The 18,100-nt window shown below is 35.8% G+C and overlaps 1 protein-coding gene and 2 long non-coding RNA genes across 4 annotated transcripts in view; 2 read left to right on the top strand and 1 right to left on the bottom strand.

Annotated features, from left to right (window-relative positions):
- LOC134652870 (uncharacterized) overlaps positions 1-18,100 on the bottom strand; it is a 330,529-nt gene that overhangs the window by 92,188 nt on the left and 220,241 nt on the right. The window lies entirely within an intron of this gene.
- The window catches only part of LOC134652872 (uncharacterized), a 503,949-nt gene that overhangs the window by 439,351 nt on the left and 46,498 nt on the right, over positions 1-18,100 (top strand). The window lies entirely within an intron of this gene.
- The window catches only part of LOC134652853 (calmodulin-binding transcription activator 2), a 159,420-nt gene that overhangs the window by 109,521 nt on the left and 31,799 nt on the right, over positions 1-18,100 (top strand). The window contains exon 4 of the mRNA XM_063508052.1: positions 7,109-7,244. Coding sequence (XP_063364122.1) covers positions 7,125-7,244 — 120 coding nt within the window. The 5' untranslated portion in view covers positions 7,109-7,124. The remainder of the gene's footprint in view (positions 1-7,108; positions 7,245-18,100) is intronic.

The following is an 18,100-nucleotide window of genomic DNA, read 5'->3' as shown; positions in this document are numbered from 1 at the left end:
TGATAAGATAAGTATGGTTAGTTATGGCTTATATAGCCAATTTTACGTAGTTATTTTATATTTTAATCATCAAGGTCATTCTCTAACGGATTTAAAAAGTTATCGCGATAGAAAAATATCACGAAAGAATGTGTAACTTTCATTTTCAGTATTATGTCAGTTACCCTGCATAAAGGTAACGTTCGGATTCAGACTGCACCAGCGTTACTGCCGCAAATATCAACATTGATGTTGCTGCCCTGACTTTTGACATTTGCGGCAGCAATGCAGTCGACAGTAATGTCGCGCTGCATCAGTAATAATCAGGTGTCTGAATCCGTACGGTACCTTAACAGTATAATTATATTAAAAAATATCGAACGATAATTATATTTAAATTATATAGGTAGTCGAGGGGCCTGACGAGTTTTTTTTACTAGAAGTAAATATTCAGAGTAATTGAGATAAAAGGTAAACCTGTGTGATGGCCAATTCCTCCGTCGCAAGTTTCGCGCAGCTCGCGATATCTTTTGTCTAATAATTCGTTTCGTCGTAATTTGTTTCGTCTAATTTTTTGCCCCCTTGGAACATAAAATAACTTGATATTACTCAAATCTTTGTATCTCTAAACAAAACCTCACTTCAACTACCAGCGAGCACATACAACCGTTAATTGACAGCGGATCGATATCAACCGATTTGCCTTTTTAATTCCGATACCGACACTCGAAATGAAGCTCTGCTCGTTATCTACGCTGTGTCAAATTGACGTTTCGAGATATTTTTTATAGGTAACGGAATTGTTAAATAGTGTTCCGTGTTTTATTTTCTATGTTCGATATTCAGTTGTTTGGAAAATCGAATTTGTAGATTAAGGAGAAACGAATGAAGTTACGAGTTTGTGAGATTTTTTTGTAGAATGAAGAAGTTTTCGTATTTCATGATATTTTAGATGAAATATATGATTACAATCACAAAACATAAATAAATAAATAAAAATAAAATAAAATATATTTTATTCAGTAAACCAAACAGCCAATAAGCCAATAAAAATAATGGTTTAGACACGGTCTTGTTGTGATTTAGTTAGAACGTCCCTCTAACAACATCGTTTTTCGATGACAATTACCTATACAGAAACATAAACGTAAATAATTAATTAAGTATTTGATCTGATTAGTTAATTACAACTGTGAACATCTCAATCACTGCTGGGCTATTAAAAATTAAAAAAAAAAATATCACAAAAGTGTTACGGTTTGAACTTGAGTCACTAAAACACTCATCGGCCAGTAAAACCCAAAAATTTTCAAGAAAAATGTGAAGTCAACGTCTCAAACTCTCAACCCAGTGACCATATTTATCACGGCCCACTTAAATATTCCTCGCTGGCCGCGATTCGTTCCCGCGCAGTAAAACTCTCGTCCCGAAGGAAATCCGGAAAATTAATAAGATATGTACGCTGAGAATAAAATAGAAGTTTGGAAGCAATTTTATAGTAAAATGTCGCGGGATAAGGTCGTGAGGTGTTTAAGGGGAGATTTATAGTCTGATACTGGTGGTTGGAAATGTTGGAATGGATAATGATGGAACAGACGGAAAAGAAAGGAGTGACGTATGAATAGAAAATTTAACAATTTGTTTAGAACTTATTTTGACACGACCTTGACGATCTTTCTATTGGTAATAGGTGCACATAATTATCACACACCACTTTCAATTCATTTCGCATGTACCAATCAGCGTAAGCTTTCTTTAAGGTCGTATCAAAATAAGATCAAAATCGTAATAAGTTGTTAAATCTGAATCAGGGTCCAGGACTGTCCACGCTACGCAATCACAATTTAACTGCTACGCCTCGTAGATTTATGTAATCAGTTATTCGTTCGCTACGTGTGCGTAGCAGTTATCGTAGATATGCTATTAAATGCTACGAAATTACTAAGCTAAAAATATTCCGCTTCTTACAGGTGATGCTTAATATAATAACGACTATATTCGAACTTTAAGATACGTCAAATACTAGAGATTGAAACGATATGGAATGGATATGTCAGTGTCAAACAAGTGTCAAAAGTGACGTTTCTTCAAACAAACGCGTCCCTTTTGACACTTGTTTGACACTGACATATCCAATCCATATCGTTTCTATCTCTAGTATTTGACGTATCTTAAAGTTCGAATATGGCTGTAAATCTTATGCTATTTTTTACGCTGCTCTAGATTCCCTTACCTTTGCGATGTCTACAGGAAAGACGCGAACGAGTTGATATACTATAAAATGTGTATGACCCAACTGTTATACCTTTATTCGCTTTATACCATTTATAGGTTTATCATAACCTCCATTTTTCACACTTTCAATAAAATACGAACGATCCATCAGAAAGCTAAGAATCAAAATCTCCCGTCAAGAAACATGGAATAAATCGCTAAAATAGTTCATTATTGTGTAAAAAAATGAATATACCTTATACCAAGGTGTTAAGATAAATTTTACAATGTCGGTGTCGCGTTTCTTTAAAAGTACAAGCTAAAAAGCAAGAACATGCTAACAATCCATTAGTATATACTATATATACCTCGTATCTAAGCTTATATTTCATTGAAATTTGAACTCTGTTCCTTGAATACAAAGTTGGTTTTGGATAACTGATATTAATAGGGTAAGAGATTGTTCAATAACTTGATTATTCCTCTGTCGTGTTGGGTTAATTATGACTTAATTCTCTAATTATCGTGTCAAATAGGTACAAAGTGCTGAACAATCTTGGCTTTAAGTGATAGTTTTAGAAGAATTGATTTCGTTCTGTGGATTCTACATCATTCATTAAAACAACACAGCAAGGGCGTAACGTGATTGTATCTTTTTTATACATTATATGACTTAGTGTTTCATTTTGTACACGTTATTTTCTAAATGAATCTTTCTTTTTATCTACTGTCTTATTATTATTTTCTTCTTGTTCAATTTCTTCAATTCGTATTCTGTTTTTGTTATTGAAATATTTGTTATTTATATGAAATTGAAAAATAATCTACTTAACACCTCATTGTTTAGTTTTTTTTACATTGCTTTCGTGTTTGTTTTTAAACTATTCAAATGTCTGGATGTGCTCTTATCTTTTAGATTACATTTCTACATATCTAAAGTTAAAAATACTTCGAGCAAAAAATTTACCCAAAATTACGTTCCGGTATTGAACTCAAAAACTTCACGGGCTAACCAAAAAGTAAACCTACAAAATTGCACTTCACAAACTAAAACCACTTTTCAGCCAAAGAAAAAACGCTAATGGACTTTTCAAATGATTTTGATTTTTGCCTGCATCGCATGTTGGGTTCGCAATTATGGCTGCATCTGAGTCGCGGGTGTCAGGCGATTGCTGGGTCGAATGCATTTAACTGTTCGCTTCTTTGCCATAAGGTATGAGCTTGTTGATTTTAGAACCTTGTTCTCTTTCATAAATGCTTTTGGTAATCTTTCATGTAAATGTCAATATGACGGATAAGAACAAACTAATTATAATTAAATTTTAGATTTGATGGCAGTTAGCAGAGATAAAAACATGAGTGCAATTATTTTGGTCATTCGTTATCGCAGCTTTTATTTTTTTGTCATTTGTGAATCTTTACAAAATTGCTTAGTCATGTTGGTGATCTTGAACAGTTCTTTTTTTTATCCTTTTTTTTTTGATAAAAATATCATGCATCATAACTTTTAAATTAATAATTTCTTCGTTTACTTTAGGCGTCCCTCAGGGTTCTATTCTTGGACCAGCTTTTCTATTAACCTATAAGTACTAGCAATTTCAAGCCTTTAAATTGAATCTCAAACAATACAGGATTACATGAACAAACGCAGGTAATTTCAGTGAGTTTGTAGAAACCATTATACTATTAACCTCTGTAAACAATGTGTTGTTGGAACATTAGCCGGTTGTTCCATGAAATATCAAAGATTTAATTTAATGCTAAGTTAAAAACATAATAAGCTTTAAAGTTAAGTACGTATTAAGTTAGTACGGCGAAGCCTTTTTTAAAATTCAACAATCGGTTGATAGAATGTGAATCTCATGACCTAAATTGACAACTCTCGTGTTGCCCAACTTTTTTTGTCTACTGTAACAAATATTATTACGTAACAGGAATAATTAACATTAAACATGCAAAGAATCCGCTGTCGTGCCGCAAAGCCCATTACAGTAGTTTGGACCACAACAAAAATATTTGACTCCGTTCGTGTTATGTCTACATAACTCTTTTGCTTTCGATTGAGATATTTATTTGCTATTTTACAAGTTTGGTATGTTAGTGTTTATCGTTCCGCTTCGGTTGTAATTTCAACGATAAATATTGGGCGAAATGTAGGTAAAATTATCGTTAGGACTGATTTATCGCACTGTTGTCATGCAATAGGCAATCGGCAATGCAAAGTCGTGCAACCACTAGAAAGTTTTCGCTTTAGTTTTCGGCCTCATTAAGCGAAGTGGATCTCGATTTTAGTTTGCGCTTTACCAACTTTCTTTACACGTCGTAATGGATTGCCTCTAAAAACTACTTGATTTTCGCTCATGCAAATACGCCGTCATTTCAAAACTTTACAGAACATCTTGTATAAGGCACTAACTTACGCCATTACAAAGTTATTTAAATAACGACTTAATCCACAAATGACCTAGTCGGCAAAACTATTTAGCCCGGAACAATAAACAAGCTAGGGAATGTCGCAGCAAATGAGGTGAAAACAAAAACGATGTTATTCAAATTCGAATATATTTCAATAATAAACAAGAATGCCCGAATATTCGCGTACACATTTAAATTAAGCTCTGGGAGGACAATAAAATTAAATTACGCAAACGGCGGGGACATGGCAAAGCAGGAATTACGAGAGGCACTGGTTTTTAATCTCCGTGCAGCAGACAAATAGGCCCCTATAAAGAGGGCTCCGGCCGCAGGCGATTTGTCAAGTAAACGAGCCACGGCCTCTGATTTACCAAATAATTTTTCGCCAACTCTTTATGAGTGAGCGGAGGTTTTTGCATTTTCAACACGGTTTTACTATGCGATTATTCAACCGAACGGCGTTAAAAATTCCAGCTTTTCAAGCTAACGTTAGCACCAGGGACCGGTATAGGCGGACTATCAGCTAGAAATAATGGTCGGTTATGATATGAAAAGGGGCATGTGATGTAAAGTTTATAATAAACAATCAAGTATACTGATAAAATAATGTAAGCGATTTGTATTTAGCGATGTTGTTACCAACCACATTAACATTGGAATTACCTATGGTTTTCTTTATTAATACCTTTATCTAAATCTAAACCTAAATATATAAAAGTATTTCTGTACTTAGTACCGCTATATCTTCGTAAAGTACCTAGTACGCTTCGTAAATAAACTGAAATGGAAATTTGAAAATAAAAAAATCTAATTTTGTGTCATTGTATATTTTACCGCTTATATTTAAAACGATTATATGTACCTGGCTTACACATTAACACAGCATTTTAGACTCTAAGCTGAATATGAGTTTTTTGATGGCATCATAAAATTGCATTGCGTTTATAATCGTAAAATTCCACAATCAAAAATTTTATAATCCAAAAAAGGGTCGGGAGGTTTCGGTAGATAACGCCTACGTAATCATTGTTACATAAAAATAAATTTGTAGTAAAATCTAAATGAGCAACGTACCGTATCCATCACTAGTATCTGGTGACGCGTCAAACGTAGCTCGACACACGTTGAAATACAAAAAAGCTGTACATCGTTCAGATTTATACGTTCAATACGCGATTTATTAGCAGCGGGGACGTCATGAATCTGACGGGAGCCATGTTTGGCTGTGACGTCACGGGAAATATTGGCCTGTTAGCCTTTATATTGATGCGGGTTTATTGCAAGTGCCTGTGTGTTGTGGATCGGCCTTGTCCTGTCCCTGTTAAGTTTCAGGTCTAAAGTGTTTTCGTGTCAGCAGTACGCTCTTATTGTTAGTTTTATTTCTACTTTCCCTTCGCTGAATATGTCAATGTCTGTCGAAAATTCTTTCTATAGGATTTTTTTGGTTTGTTTACTTCAAAGCTTATTATTTCTTATATACTGTTTTTGTTAAAAGCCATTTTAGATAATAATTATTACAATCAAAGTTGCTTTATGAGGAATTATATTTCAATTGCAATTGTTATACATTTATTATTGGGTCACCGTTTTAATATTTGCGTCCTGCATTTTATCATTTGTATCCCGCTTATATTTTCTTTACATAACAACCTTTTTTAGTGTGGTTTGACCGTGATTAACATATTTATACTTCCAATTGAAAACATATACGTGCTTAAATGTTTTAGTTCAGAACAATGCAAATAAAATATTATTTTTTCTTTTCTACATTATTCAGTACCATTACAGAAGAAGTGTCCCGAGTTATAAATCCTTCTTAGTTATAAGCGAATATGATAATCCGACCGCTCTCTTTGAGAACATCCTAAATTATTCTTTCCTTTCTCAAAGTTGAACGTTAAATGGCTGTAGCAAGATTGAATTTGAAATGGTAAGATTGTAAGTTTTTGTAAGTTTGGATCGGTCATAAACCCCTCGAAGTTAATGCCCACTTTACAACTCGCAATAAAGCCCCGCGGATACGATTTCTATAATAATTCAAATAATTCAAGCCGATTTGTTCTTTTATGGCCACTGCTAGACCTTGCTATTTATCTGGGATGATATTGATAGCAGTTTATGTCAGTAGGAAATTCAAACACATTGATATAACAGAATTTGTCACTCTTTGCTACAGCCAGCTGCTCTAAAATGAATCTAATGATATGATGCAATCGTTTGTAGAGCTTACAAAAAATAAGAATAGTTCGAACAGTTATGTTCCTGCCCAAATCTTTACTTTAGATTTAGACTATATTGCTTTAGAAAACGTCAAAAAGGTCCTTTTATCGAGACATTTCTACTAAATTTGACGTTCCCTGCAGTGCTAGTGTAGTCTGAATCATAGTCGTACCTTTAAAATGATGACGCTGAAGGTGCTGATGATGGTGACAATACTGATGATACTAAATACTGAAAGTGTCAATAATGATTCTAAGTGTGATTTATCTTTTGTCCGCAGGCCAAAAAGCGGCTCAATGCTGCTATATAGCCGGAAGAAGGTCCGCTACCGACGGGACGGCTACTGCTGGAAGAAACGGAAAGACGGCAAGACCACCAGGGAAGACCATATGAAACTGAAGGTCCAGGGGACTGAGGTAAGTGACGAAACAAAAGTGAGAATAATATGTGCTAGAGACAGGATCGCAAAAGGTTTTGGGCATTAAAATATATTATAGAAGATACTAATTTTAAATAATTCACATTCGTTCTGGTACTAATCAGAGACAAATATTTAAAGAATGTTTAAATATTCAGTGTCGGGCGAGATTCAAACATGGAATCATTTGGACGGTTGAAAGTAAAATACCTAACATTTATTCTATCTGTGCTTTATTATTTAAAAACACAATTCGTTTTTAATAGATTTTCTCTGAATTTAATAAAATAATAGGTATATACATACATACCTCTAAATGAAACTTTCGGAGAGAAAGAAAACCAATTACAATTTTAAGGCGAATACATTTTTAATAAAATTCTATGCATTATCATAACTACTTAGCAGTGGATTTACTTCAAATCCACAGTACAAAATTATGCAATTAGCATTTCAACTCGACATTCCACTTGCCAAAACACTTCACCGAAAAATGGTAACTAAAATTCACCATTAAATCTTTAAACACCCTGCCATGACATTACCTGGCATGTCGACAAATACGGGTAGACAGCTTTGAAAGGGAATATATGAAAAGCGAAATTCTGCCACGGTAAACACACAAGTATGTAATTTTAAAAACTCATCGAATTGTCTATCTTATTCAGTTAGAATACGATACACATTTGAACGGAATTATAAATGCAGTTAGGTTGAATGTGCTTAGCGAAGTAGAATTACAAAAAGCGAAGCGAAAAGCGAATGCGGTGCAAAAGGGATATGAAACGGAGTTTGAACGTTTGATTTGAGGTTTGGAAGATTTGTTGGTTTAGGAAGGTCGATTTTAGCTTTTGTAAGGAAATCGATAGCCATTGTGATGTTTGTTTACTTGGCCTAGTTGTGGATATCACAACTGATAAAATATAAGTAGAAAACCTGGGATGGGAACCTGGTAAGGTTCCCTGTGGTATTCCTAAATCTTTATGAATAGTTTAAAGAAATGGTAGCTGCACATTTATTAATTGAAAATCACAATTAAAAAAATGAACGATTATCAACTCTGACCAACGTGGGACTCGACCCCGAAAAATGATGCAATTATACGAATACGAGCGTAATACGAATGCGAAATATAACAAAATGGCATCATATTGTCATCAAAATGTAATCGAATTTAAACTGTTGTGAGACATACTAACATTGAATAATTTTACGGTTTAGACTCACTTGTTTTAAGTCACTCGCGCGACATGTGCCGCATGTGCGTGCCGCAATACGCGATACACCGCCGTCATACGCGATACGCTGCTCGCACTGTTAGTGCTTGAGAAAGGAGACCTAGGCTCTCCGAAACATGTCGCGCGAGTGACTTAAAACAAGTGAGTCTAAACCGTAAAATTATTCAATCAAAATGTAAGTTCGGATTGGCCTCCATATTGCTTTTCGCCCAAGTCAATAAGCGTATGTGATCATCTAGCTTGTATCAAAATCAATAGTTATCTACTAAATCTTACTCCACGTTGAACCAATGTATTAGTTTGAACATTGCTAGCTAAGCTCACAGATAATGTATTCCGATCGTATACAATCCGCGATACAGCAGCCCTTGAGGCCGCAAACCAATTAGCACGAGATTGGATAGATTTATTTAGTTCATCAATTTATCAATTTACAACAACAACAACACAACAACAAGAGCGTTTTGAAATACATAAAGGTAATTTAGGCGTCTTTAATAACAGAAGAGCTAGTGGTTTTAATAATGTTGCAGTGCAAGTATTATCTCAATTTTCAATTAGACGTATCATAATTTACGTATGCGTTTCAAATAGCATTAGATACATAAAAACTGCCATCTCTAGCCACCCGAAAATTGAAACTGGTCAAACAAATGCAATTTTGTTTATTTTGGCAAAATAAAAAGGTTTAATGGCCTATAATAGGACTAGATAATGAATGCGTCACTTTGTTTTTTTGACATATTCAAAAAAGGAGATGCATTATTACTGAATCGCGATTAGAAAGGGATTGAGATAGCTGTCAATTCATATTGATTTTGACGTAAGTGTATGGAAATCTGTTATTTCTAATCCCTTTCTGATCGCGGCATGATAATACGAAGGGAATGTGCATGATAAAATGAACGTAAAATATTCTTATCTTTATGTTATTTGCTTGTTTGAAACTTTTAATACAGTCGCGGAATTTGATTAATGTAAATTACGTGCTGTCACAATGACAATCATTCAGCTAGCGGCTAAAATTAAATATAGGTTTAATTAGGTAAAGAAATTTCAAAATTAGTGTTTTAAAAAATTGCGTTCCTCTAAATTTGTCCATGAGTAATACATATATGATATTTAATATTGATACTGTGACAAGGTAACTAGTGGCACACAAAATCTTTTTTAATCGTACATAATAGTAGTTTATGCAACAGTGATATAATAAGGGTTCTTAAAATTCAAGGGTCGAAGTTACAAAACGAGACGTAGTCGAGTTTTGTAAAAAAAGACCCGAGAATTTTAAGAACCAATTATGAGCTGTTGCATACATTACTTTTTCTATGACAGCTGCAGCAAAAAAAAAAAAAAGAGTTATTATTAAAAAAAAGAGTTATTATTAAAAAAAAAGAGTTATTATTTAAAAAAAATTGAGTTATTATTAAAAAAAAAAAAGAGTTATTATTGTAAATGAAAACATACCTCTTTCAATCAAGATGATCGGAACTTGTATCTTTAAAAAAAATAAAGCAGTTGTATTATACTCATAAGATGACTGCTAGCAGTCATCTTATGAGCCTATAGACAAATCATTCAAATGACATTGCTTTAGATATCACTGTCAGTCATTTAATTGACACATTTAAGTGCTGGAGTAGAAAAACATTATAACAGTTGAAAACCTAACAAGACATTGGAAAAACTGACAAGCAATATTAAATGAAAGTCGGAAAGCGTTAGAATGAAAGCCGTTAATCAAAGTGGAACGTGAGACTTATTGTACTTTATCTCTGCATCTTCGTTGCTGGCCTAGTGCCAGAATGCAAGTTTTGCTTATTGACGTATTGTTTAATGAAATTCTTTGTTGCACTGTTTGGCCTAGTGTGAATAAACAACTTTTATGTACCTAATTATTCCTGTACCTAACTTTACTCTAAATTTTTGGTTGTCTACAGTAATTAAGAAAAATATTGTTTAATGATATGGTGAGCATTACCGTCGTCTATAAACATCTGCATTACCAGAGGGTCCTTAATTCTTAGTAATTTCTATAAGTCCTACGGTAATGGTCAAAAATGCAAAGTTATGTATTTTCTCAACCTTTTGTCATATTTTCCGAAGGGATTATATAGGTCATTATAATGACATGAATAAAATGTATCCCGTAAAAATTTGCCAAAATATATGTACACACAGCTAGCGGCAAAAAGTGCATACCTACATAGTTTATGAATGGAATTTATTCGTAAAGACGCATTCCCATATACTTTTGAATGCCCATTCTTGCGATTAAATGTATGTATCTACTTAGTTATCTCAGACTAATGAGATAACTAGTTTTTGTCATTCTAAATTAGGTCAAAGCTTTTTTTTTTTAACATTTAAAATGTAAAATAATAACACTGATTTAAACTTTCACGATTTTTACACATTATTAAATTGTACAACAGGACTTAATCGCGTATCTTCGCTTAGAACCAAGATACGCGATTAAGTCCCGTTGTACAATTTAATAATATTATTTTACGTCTATTTTTTAAATATAGGGATGTACACGGGCTAATTGTACTCCTCATGTTTTTTTCAAGGCACAACCCGACCTTTTATTTACCCACTAAAACCCCTCTGTTGCCGCCTCGCTGCTATAAGGCGAGGTCCCAGGAACGCCGAAGTACTCTTCCGCAACCTTGCCTAACGTAACCTAATGACTCTTCATGAAAGTACAATTAAAACCACAGATAATCCAATCGCAGTAAATTCGTTTCACTAGGCCTCGGTTTATCAGAATGCACGCCACCTAGTGTTTTGTGTCGACATTAGCCTTTTGGAGACGTGCCAGTTGGTGCAAGGCACAAGTGCCAGCGGGTATAGTAGGTATTAGGTAACTTGTACTTGTTGAATTATCACGAAAACAATGTTAATTGTGTGTACACGTCCAATTGAAATATGTAGTATGGAAACGGTTATAGAAGGTGAGAGTTCGTAAATATAATTTTTAAATATAACGCAATATTTCTTACAAAATTACATAATTCATTTTCACGCTCTAAAGCTCGGCTGCTATTGGGCAAACACGTTTGATGTTTCACCAACCAAAATTGTAAAAATGGTACGAGTAATAATTTTGGTAAAATGTTAGACAAGTCACCATCGTGACAAAAAAAAACTGTTGGTAACTAAAAAATACATTTAACTGATTTGAAATACAGAATTAAGTGGTCCAATTATTACTCCGTAATGACGCATAAAGTGCTTTACATCAATACCGTTACAATTTTTAGGGTTCCGTACCCAAAGGGTAAAAACGGGACCCTCCTATTACTAAGACTCCGCTGTCCGTCCGTCCGTCCGTCTGTCCGTCTATCACCAGGCTGTATCTCACGAACCGTGATAGCTAGACAGTTGAAATTTTCACAGATGATGTATTTTTGTTGCCGCTATAACAACAAATACTAAAAACAGAATAAAATAAAGATTTAAGTGGGGCTCCCATACAACAAACGTGATTTTTGACCGAAGTTAAGCAACGTCGGGCGGGGTCAGTACTTGGATGGGTGACCGTTTTTTTGCTTGTTTTGCTCTATTTTTTGTTGATGGTGCGGAACCCTCCGTGTGCAAGTCCGACTCGCACTTGGCCGGTTTTTTTTCCCTGTTAAAATCGCTTCCGCTCATGCCCTAGCGCGCCCCACCACTTGTTTATTGCCGCAAAAGCCCCGGGGATGTAAAGTGCCCGAAAGCCACAATAAGATTACTCTTTGAAGATTATCCGCCGAGACGCCAGGAATTTATAACAATTAAGAACACCCCCTTGTTTAAGACCGGGCGCTCGAGGTTGAGTGTTTAATTTGTTGTGGGACAGTTTTGGAAAATAAATAAACAGTTGCATAAGAAAGAATCTAATACTTCAAACTTTAACATTTATTCAGCAAATAGGCCACAAGGGACCTCAACATTGAATTTACATAGAAGGAAAAAAAATACATCAACAATTATAAATACCTCGTAATAGAAATTGTATTAGGTATATTAGTGAAATATACCTTTCTATAATTTACTCTTTTATTGAATGGTTACAAGTGCTAGTTAAGAACAAATGCCAGGAAAAAAATACGAAAAATAGATAAAATTTTCTAGGGCAAACCCCAACCAAAACCTAACTATAGAAGTATAGATTAAAGTTGGCAGGATAGAAAAAAATTACGAAAGGATTTCTAATATTGATTTAAGTTCAGTTTTATATCGTTAACGTGTTTAATTGTTATATCAGTATTTTTTTATTACAAAATAGCTAGTTATTAAAAAAATCAAGTACCGGTACCTATTGCAAAGTTTTAATAAAATTAAGATATTATGATATTTCTCAGTTCAACCTTGAAATGGGTAAAAAAGTGCTACATATTTAGTAGTCGCTAGTGTGGCTACCACCAGTTTGGCACTGACATAAACGCTATCGAGAACGTAACTTACTCGCATGCATCTCACTCGTACTCGCGTATTAGTAGTGCGAGCGAGATGTATAGAAAATAAATTACGTAGACGTTAGAGTATATAATATGTCAGTTTTGATACTGTCAGTGACTCATGGTACGGGTGTAGTTTATTTTAAAACAAACTGAAACTTTATTCCGCTTTCATTTAAATAGATGCCTTAGATTAGAGCAAAGCAAAGCAGATGCTACCCAACGAAGCAAGCATAAATATGGGCGTATATTGCTCGGAAACATGGCTTGTGGGTGCGGGACCTTGGGCGGGAGACCTTGGCTACATGCCCTAGATATTCCTAGATTAGTGTTGTCAAAAATATCTGGATCGAAGATGCAAGTGTAAGTGATACCAAGAGTAAGTGGAGTTCAACCATGAGAAGTCTGCAACGATTTTGATAGCTGTTTACACGTGGGCGGAGGTCAGAGGCTCTTGAGGGGAGTTGGAGACAAAGAGCTTCTGCTTCTTATGGCGTATATTGGGAAAGTGAAATGAGTACATTATAAATTCGCTATCCTGAAATAATTATAATTAATTACGGCGCCACCTATGGACTGTATAGGGAACTATGTATATACCTTACTGGAGGCGTATCTACATCGATAAGCCATATTCGATAAAGCCAGGGTTCGATTAAGTTAATAGATATAAAAGGTCAAATAGATGGCGCTGTTGACTGCGCAAGTTAACAATAGCACAAGCAGTGCATGTGTGCTATTTCAAACGTCAAAGTTTTATGAAATTATAACGTATAAATGACACTAATTTTATTGCATCTGCGTGTGCTGTCAAAATCGTTGCAGACTTCTCTTGGTCTAACTCTAAGTAAATATACTTTATTGCGCAACAAAGGAACACAAATTAAAATATATTTGTGTCAATCAACTATTTCTTGTTGTTATTCTGTCCCATCAGCGAGGAGACAATAGTAGCATAGATTGTTGGAGGAACTGCTGTACCATGTTCTACTAACATGCTCAGTAGATGTCCCATTATGGAAAGGTCTTATAACTACCATAAAATGCAAGTTTCGTTCATTTAAATACGAAAAACCTAGAATTTTAAGAGTGACTCAAGACACCGTAACCATAGCAACGTGTGACAAGAAAAAGTTGATTAACCCATTTACAATGTGTCAATATCACATAAATTCGATTAAAATAGGTAGAAAACCTTAGGTAAGACTTATTTCAACAATTTGTTTCACGTGAGAACAAAGCACAATCAGATTTTAAAACAAAACTCGACAAAGATGTAACCATTCAAGATAACAGCGGACAGCGGAAGCACTTCCACCGGGCCTGTCTTGCATTGAGCAGAATAACTGTTGGCGTGGTGCCAGTGCACTTTCTGTTGCGCAAGCTATTCTGTATCTGGAGGTGAATTCAGTTTTGTTTGTAGTACTCTAGTGCAATTAAAATAAATGATTTGTGTAGTTTTTAGGGTTCCGTAACCAATGGGTAAAAACAGGACCCTATTACTAAGACTTCGCTGTCCGTCCGTTTGTCTGTCTATCACCAGGCATGGACACTTGCAACAGAGGGGTTGCAAGTGCGTTACCGGCCTTTAAGATGGGTTTAAAAGTCGTACCGGTCCGGAAACCACGCACTTCAGATGACATTTCATTCCACAGTTTACCTAATAGGCTACTGTCGACAAAACAACAGCTTATTTTTTTATGCATTCAAAATTGAATTATTACGTAATATATACTATGACTTTGGTTCAGTTCTATGTTTTTAACTGGGTAAGTTCAATTGGGCGTCGATAAGCCTCTAAGTTATGGGCCCATTTATCAACGCCGCGAGGTAAAAACAGATCCAGATCTTATTTGGATACGGGACTTTAGGGTCGGTTACGCGATGCTCCTGTAAAAACTTATATGTACTTACGTATATGTATAATAAACTTTGATGTGAAAACAGCAAATTGGATAAAAACACCAACATAATAAAGATTTTTTTGCAGTCACACCACAGAATAAATAAATAAATAAAATAAATATCAGGGGACATATCTTACATAGATCAACCAAGCCCCAAACTAAGCAAAGCTTGTACTATGGGTGCTAGGCGACGATATACATACTTATATAGATAAATACATATGCTTATATACATAGAAATCACCCATTACTCAGGAACGAATATCTGTGCTCATCACACAAATAAATGCCCTTACCGGGATTCGAACCCAGGACCATCGGCTTCACAGGCAGTTTCACTACCCACTAGGCCAGGCCGGTCGTCGAATAAATAATACTAGGTAAAGAAGATTCACTCTCTAACAAAACGCGTCTGCTACGATTAGGACAGATATGACCGCTAATAGGTGGCGCAAAGGAGTCACGCGCGGCTTATGGCTAGCCACCAAAATTGGTGTGGGACGGATGTACTTTTAGGTACTTGTTGCGACGCGACGAAATCGCGGAGTGAGCCACGCCTGGTTACATTAAACTCACCAAACATAAGCCCTGCAAAAGTTACACGATTGGCGACATAAGACCAATAGATCCGAGTGATCAACTCTAATCGGTCGTAAGGCGATAATACCCAATCAGCTAATACATAAGCAAGCCACATTACCGAGCAGTCGGCGGGGATCGTAAAAGCGACGTCTTTCGGTTCGATATTAAAGGTTGCAAGTTACAGGCAAAAGCGTGTGCTATTGAAAGAAAGATTTGCAAAAATAGTCGCACTTATCACTTGTCATTGGTAAACGAAAGCGGAAATGAATATTACTATCAACAGTTGAAAATCTGAATAATATCTTTAGTGTAGTGAATCGAAAACCTTATATCCCTAGTTTGCAAACCGTTCAAGTTGATGAAGAAGACTAAGAGCGGGAAGTTCGAAAAACACGCGTAGCTTAAAGATGTAGATGTCAACTTAAGATAGCAAGCAATTTAAACGATTAATTTCTTTCTAAACTATGAATCGATTGAATTCTTCTTACTGGTGGTATTTAACATAGAACCGACAACTATTCTATAGTATATATACTTTTGCGACTTTTTTTTTAAATTATCAACTCGGTTTAAATAATAGTTTTGTTCATAAATTTACTTTAACAAAATAACAAAATCGCTTCCGCTCAACGCTTACCCCATCCTACTTTCCACAGACGGCCGGATATTCCCCTCCCAAAACCCACTACAGAGCCGGTTATTGGCCGGAATGGCCGAAAAATACGATCCGGCGGCATGGCCAGCCGATTTAGATTTGAGTGTCAATTTGGGTTAGGCCAACGGTTTTCGACGACTGTATTTGTACGGAATATGGGTTATACAAATGGTGTCCAATTTTGAAATTAGTTTACGTACTTTTGGTCTCACCTGTTTAAGCAGGGGTGGCCAACTTTAGCCTTTATTTTTGTTAACTGTATACTTACACTTTGGTCTCACCTGTTTATAAATTGGAACTTTAGGGGTAGGCAACTTTCGCGTTCAATTTTTTTTAACTGTTTATGCAATAGTTTTGGGGTAAATGGATTTTTTTCAGAACGAATACTACTTGGTCCTTAGTTACGGGAAATACTTCTGAGTACGCGGTACGTGTTAAAATTAAAATTAAAAATATATTATTAGGATATTATTAGGATTCAGACCTCAGTCTCATAATTACCAGGTGCCGTATGCACTCGTCTATAACATAGGTCCTTGTCATAGATTGAATTTAAACTTTTGATGTTCTGCACCAAAGTTAGACAACAGACAACAAAAGATAGACAACAATGAACCCGACTAAATTACGCAGATTGTTTTTAGTAAGTTGTCACCAAAAATAAAAACGTATTTCTAAATTCGTCGCGTTTCGTATGTTCTGTTCTATCCCTCACGGACGCACGCATGTGATGACTCTATAGTATACTCGCTTTTACCTATATCACTAATTTGCTAAACCACTCTTGGCTCCAACTTGCCAGTTTGGGGATGCTGCTCGTGTCGGAATCGAACCTACAAGTGATCGCGCCAGCCCGGGGGACCCCCTGAATAAAACATGGCGGCTGGACAGTGCGGCGGCGCGAGGCACACGAGATCGCGGTTTTAGAGATTGTCGTAAATATTATCGTCTGTCCAGGGTACGAAATTATCTAGATAATTATAGTCTTTTTAAATTATAGCCGATAAATATCCTGACGATAATTATCCGGCATAAAAATCCCAATACTCATCGCGATAATTATCAAGATAACTATCATTGATAATTATCCATTCGAACCCTGCGTCTCTCATTATAGCATGCAATAAAACACACATGTTTAAGGTCAACCAGGGCAATTTGCACTTATAGGGCAATACAACCACCCTAAAAATAGAAGTTAGTTTAGAGATCCACTTGTATTCATGGCACACTTTCGCCAATCATAAAAAAGAATTCGCTCATGGTATACTTTAGACTCACTTCTTCTAATTTTGGAGTCAGCTAGGATTTGCGCTGGCAACTAGCATTAGCCCGGGGCTGACCTTAATCGAAAACCGCCGTCGCTTGTGCCTCAAGCCGCCTCCACTCAGAGAGGCTTCCTGGTAAGTGAGTTACCTCAGGTGCCAATTCCAGCTGGCCGTCTCTAGTTTTTGATAAAGTAAGCTATGCTGATTGCATTGCCGACCGAATAGAAGCATTCTGACGCTGTAAACCTACATTTAAAAGTCGAATGGGATTTGGATAGCTCGTCTTTTTACGCTGCTGTGGATTTTTTAAAGACTTAAAAAAAAGAGGTCATGATCATATAGGATCTGGATAAGACCGGATAATTTCTATTATCTTATCTTATCTTATACCTTTAAACGAGCGATTCTTGTATATTTATTTATATATATGTCGCAGTCGGATCGTATAATCCGCCGTATTACATTACGGCTAGCCGTTTTACAAAACAGGGGCGTTTTGAAATGCGGCGGTTCGACGATTAGCCGAATGCGGCTGAATGAAAATCCGCCGGAATGTATTCGGCGCCATACGTTCTTCAACACGGCTAGCCGTAATGTAATACGGCGAGTCATTAGCCGCCGCTTTGACAGTTTTTAGTTCCCATTTTTAACACTCGTGGCGCTGCCTGACATAACAACAACAAACTATGAAAAACGCTGGGGTGTCCATCAAATCTGATCAATCTAAAAGCCCCGCTTGCGGCGCTCCGTCTATTTAAG

The sequence above is a fragment of the Cydia amplana genome, chromosome 12 (genome assembly GCF_948474715.1).
Source record: "Cydia amplana chromosome 12, ilCydAmpl1.1, whole genome shotgun sequence".
Classification (NCBI taxonomy): domain Eukaryota; kingdom Metazoa; phylum Arthropoda; class Insecta; order Lepidoptera; family Tortricidae; genus Cydia; species Cydia amplana.
Note: the sequence above shows the minus strand (reverse complement) of the source record. Positions and strands in the feature narration are given on the sequence as shown.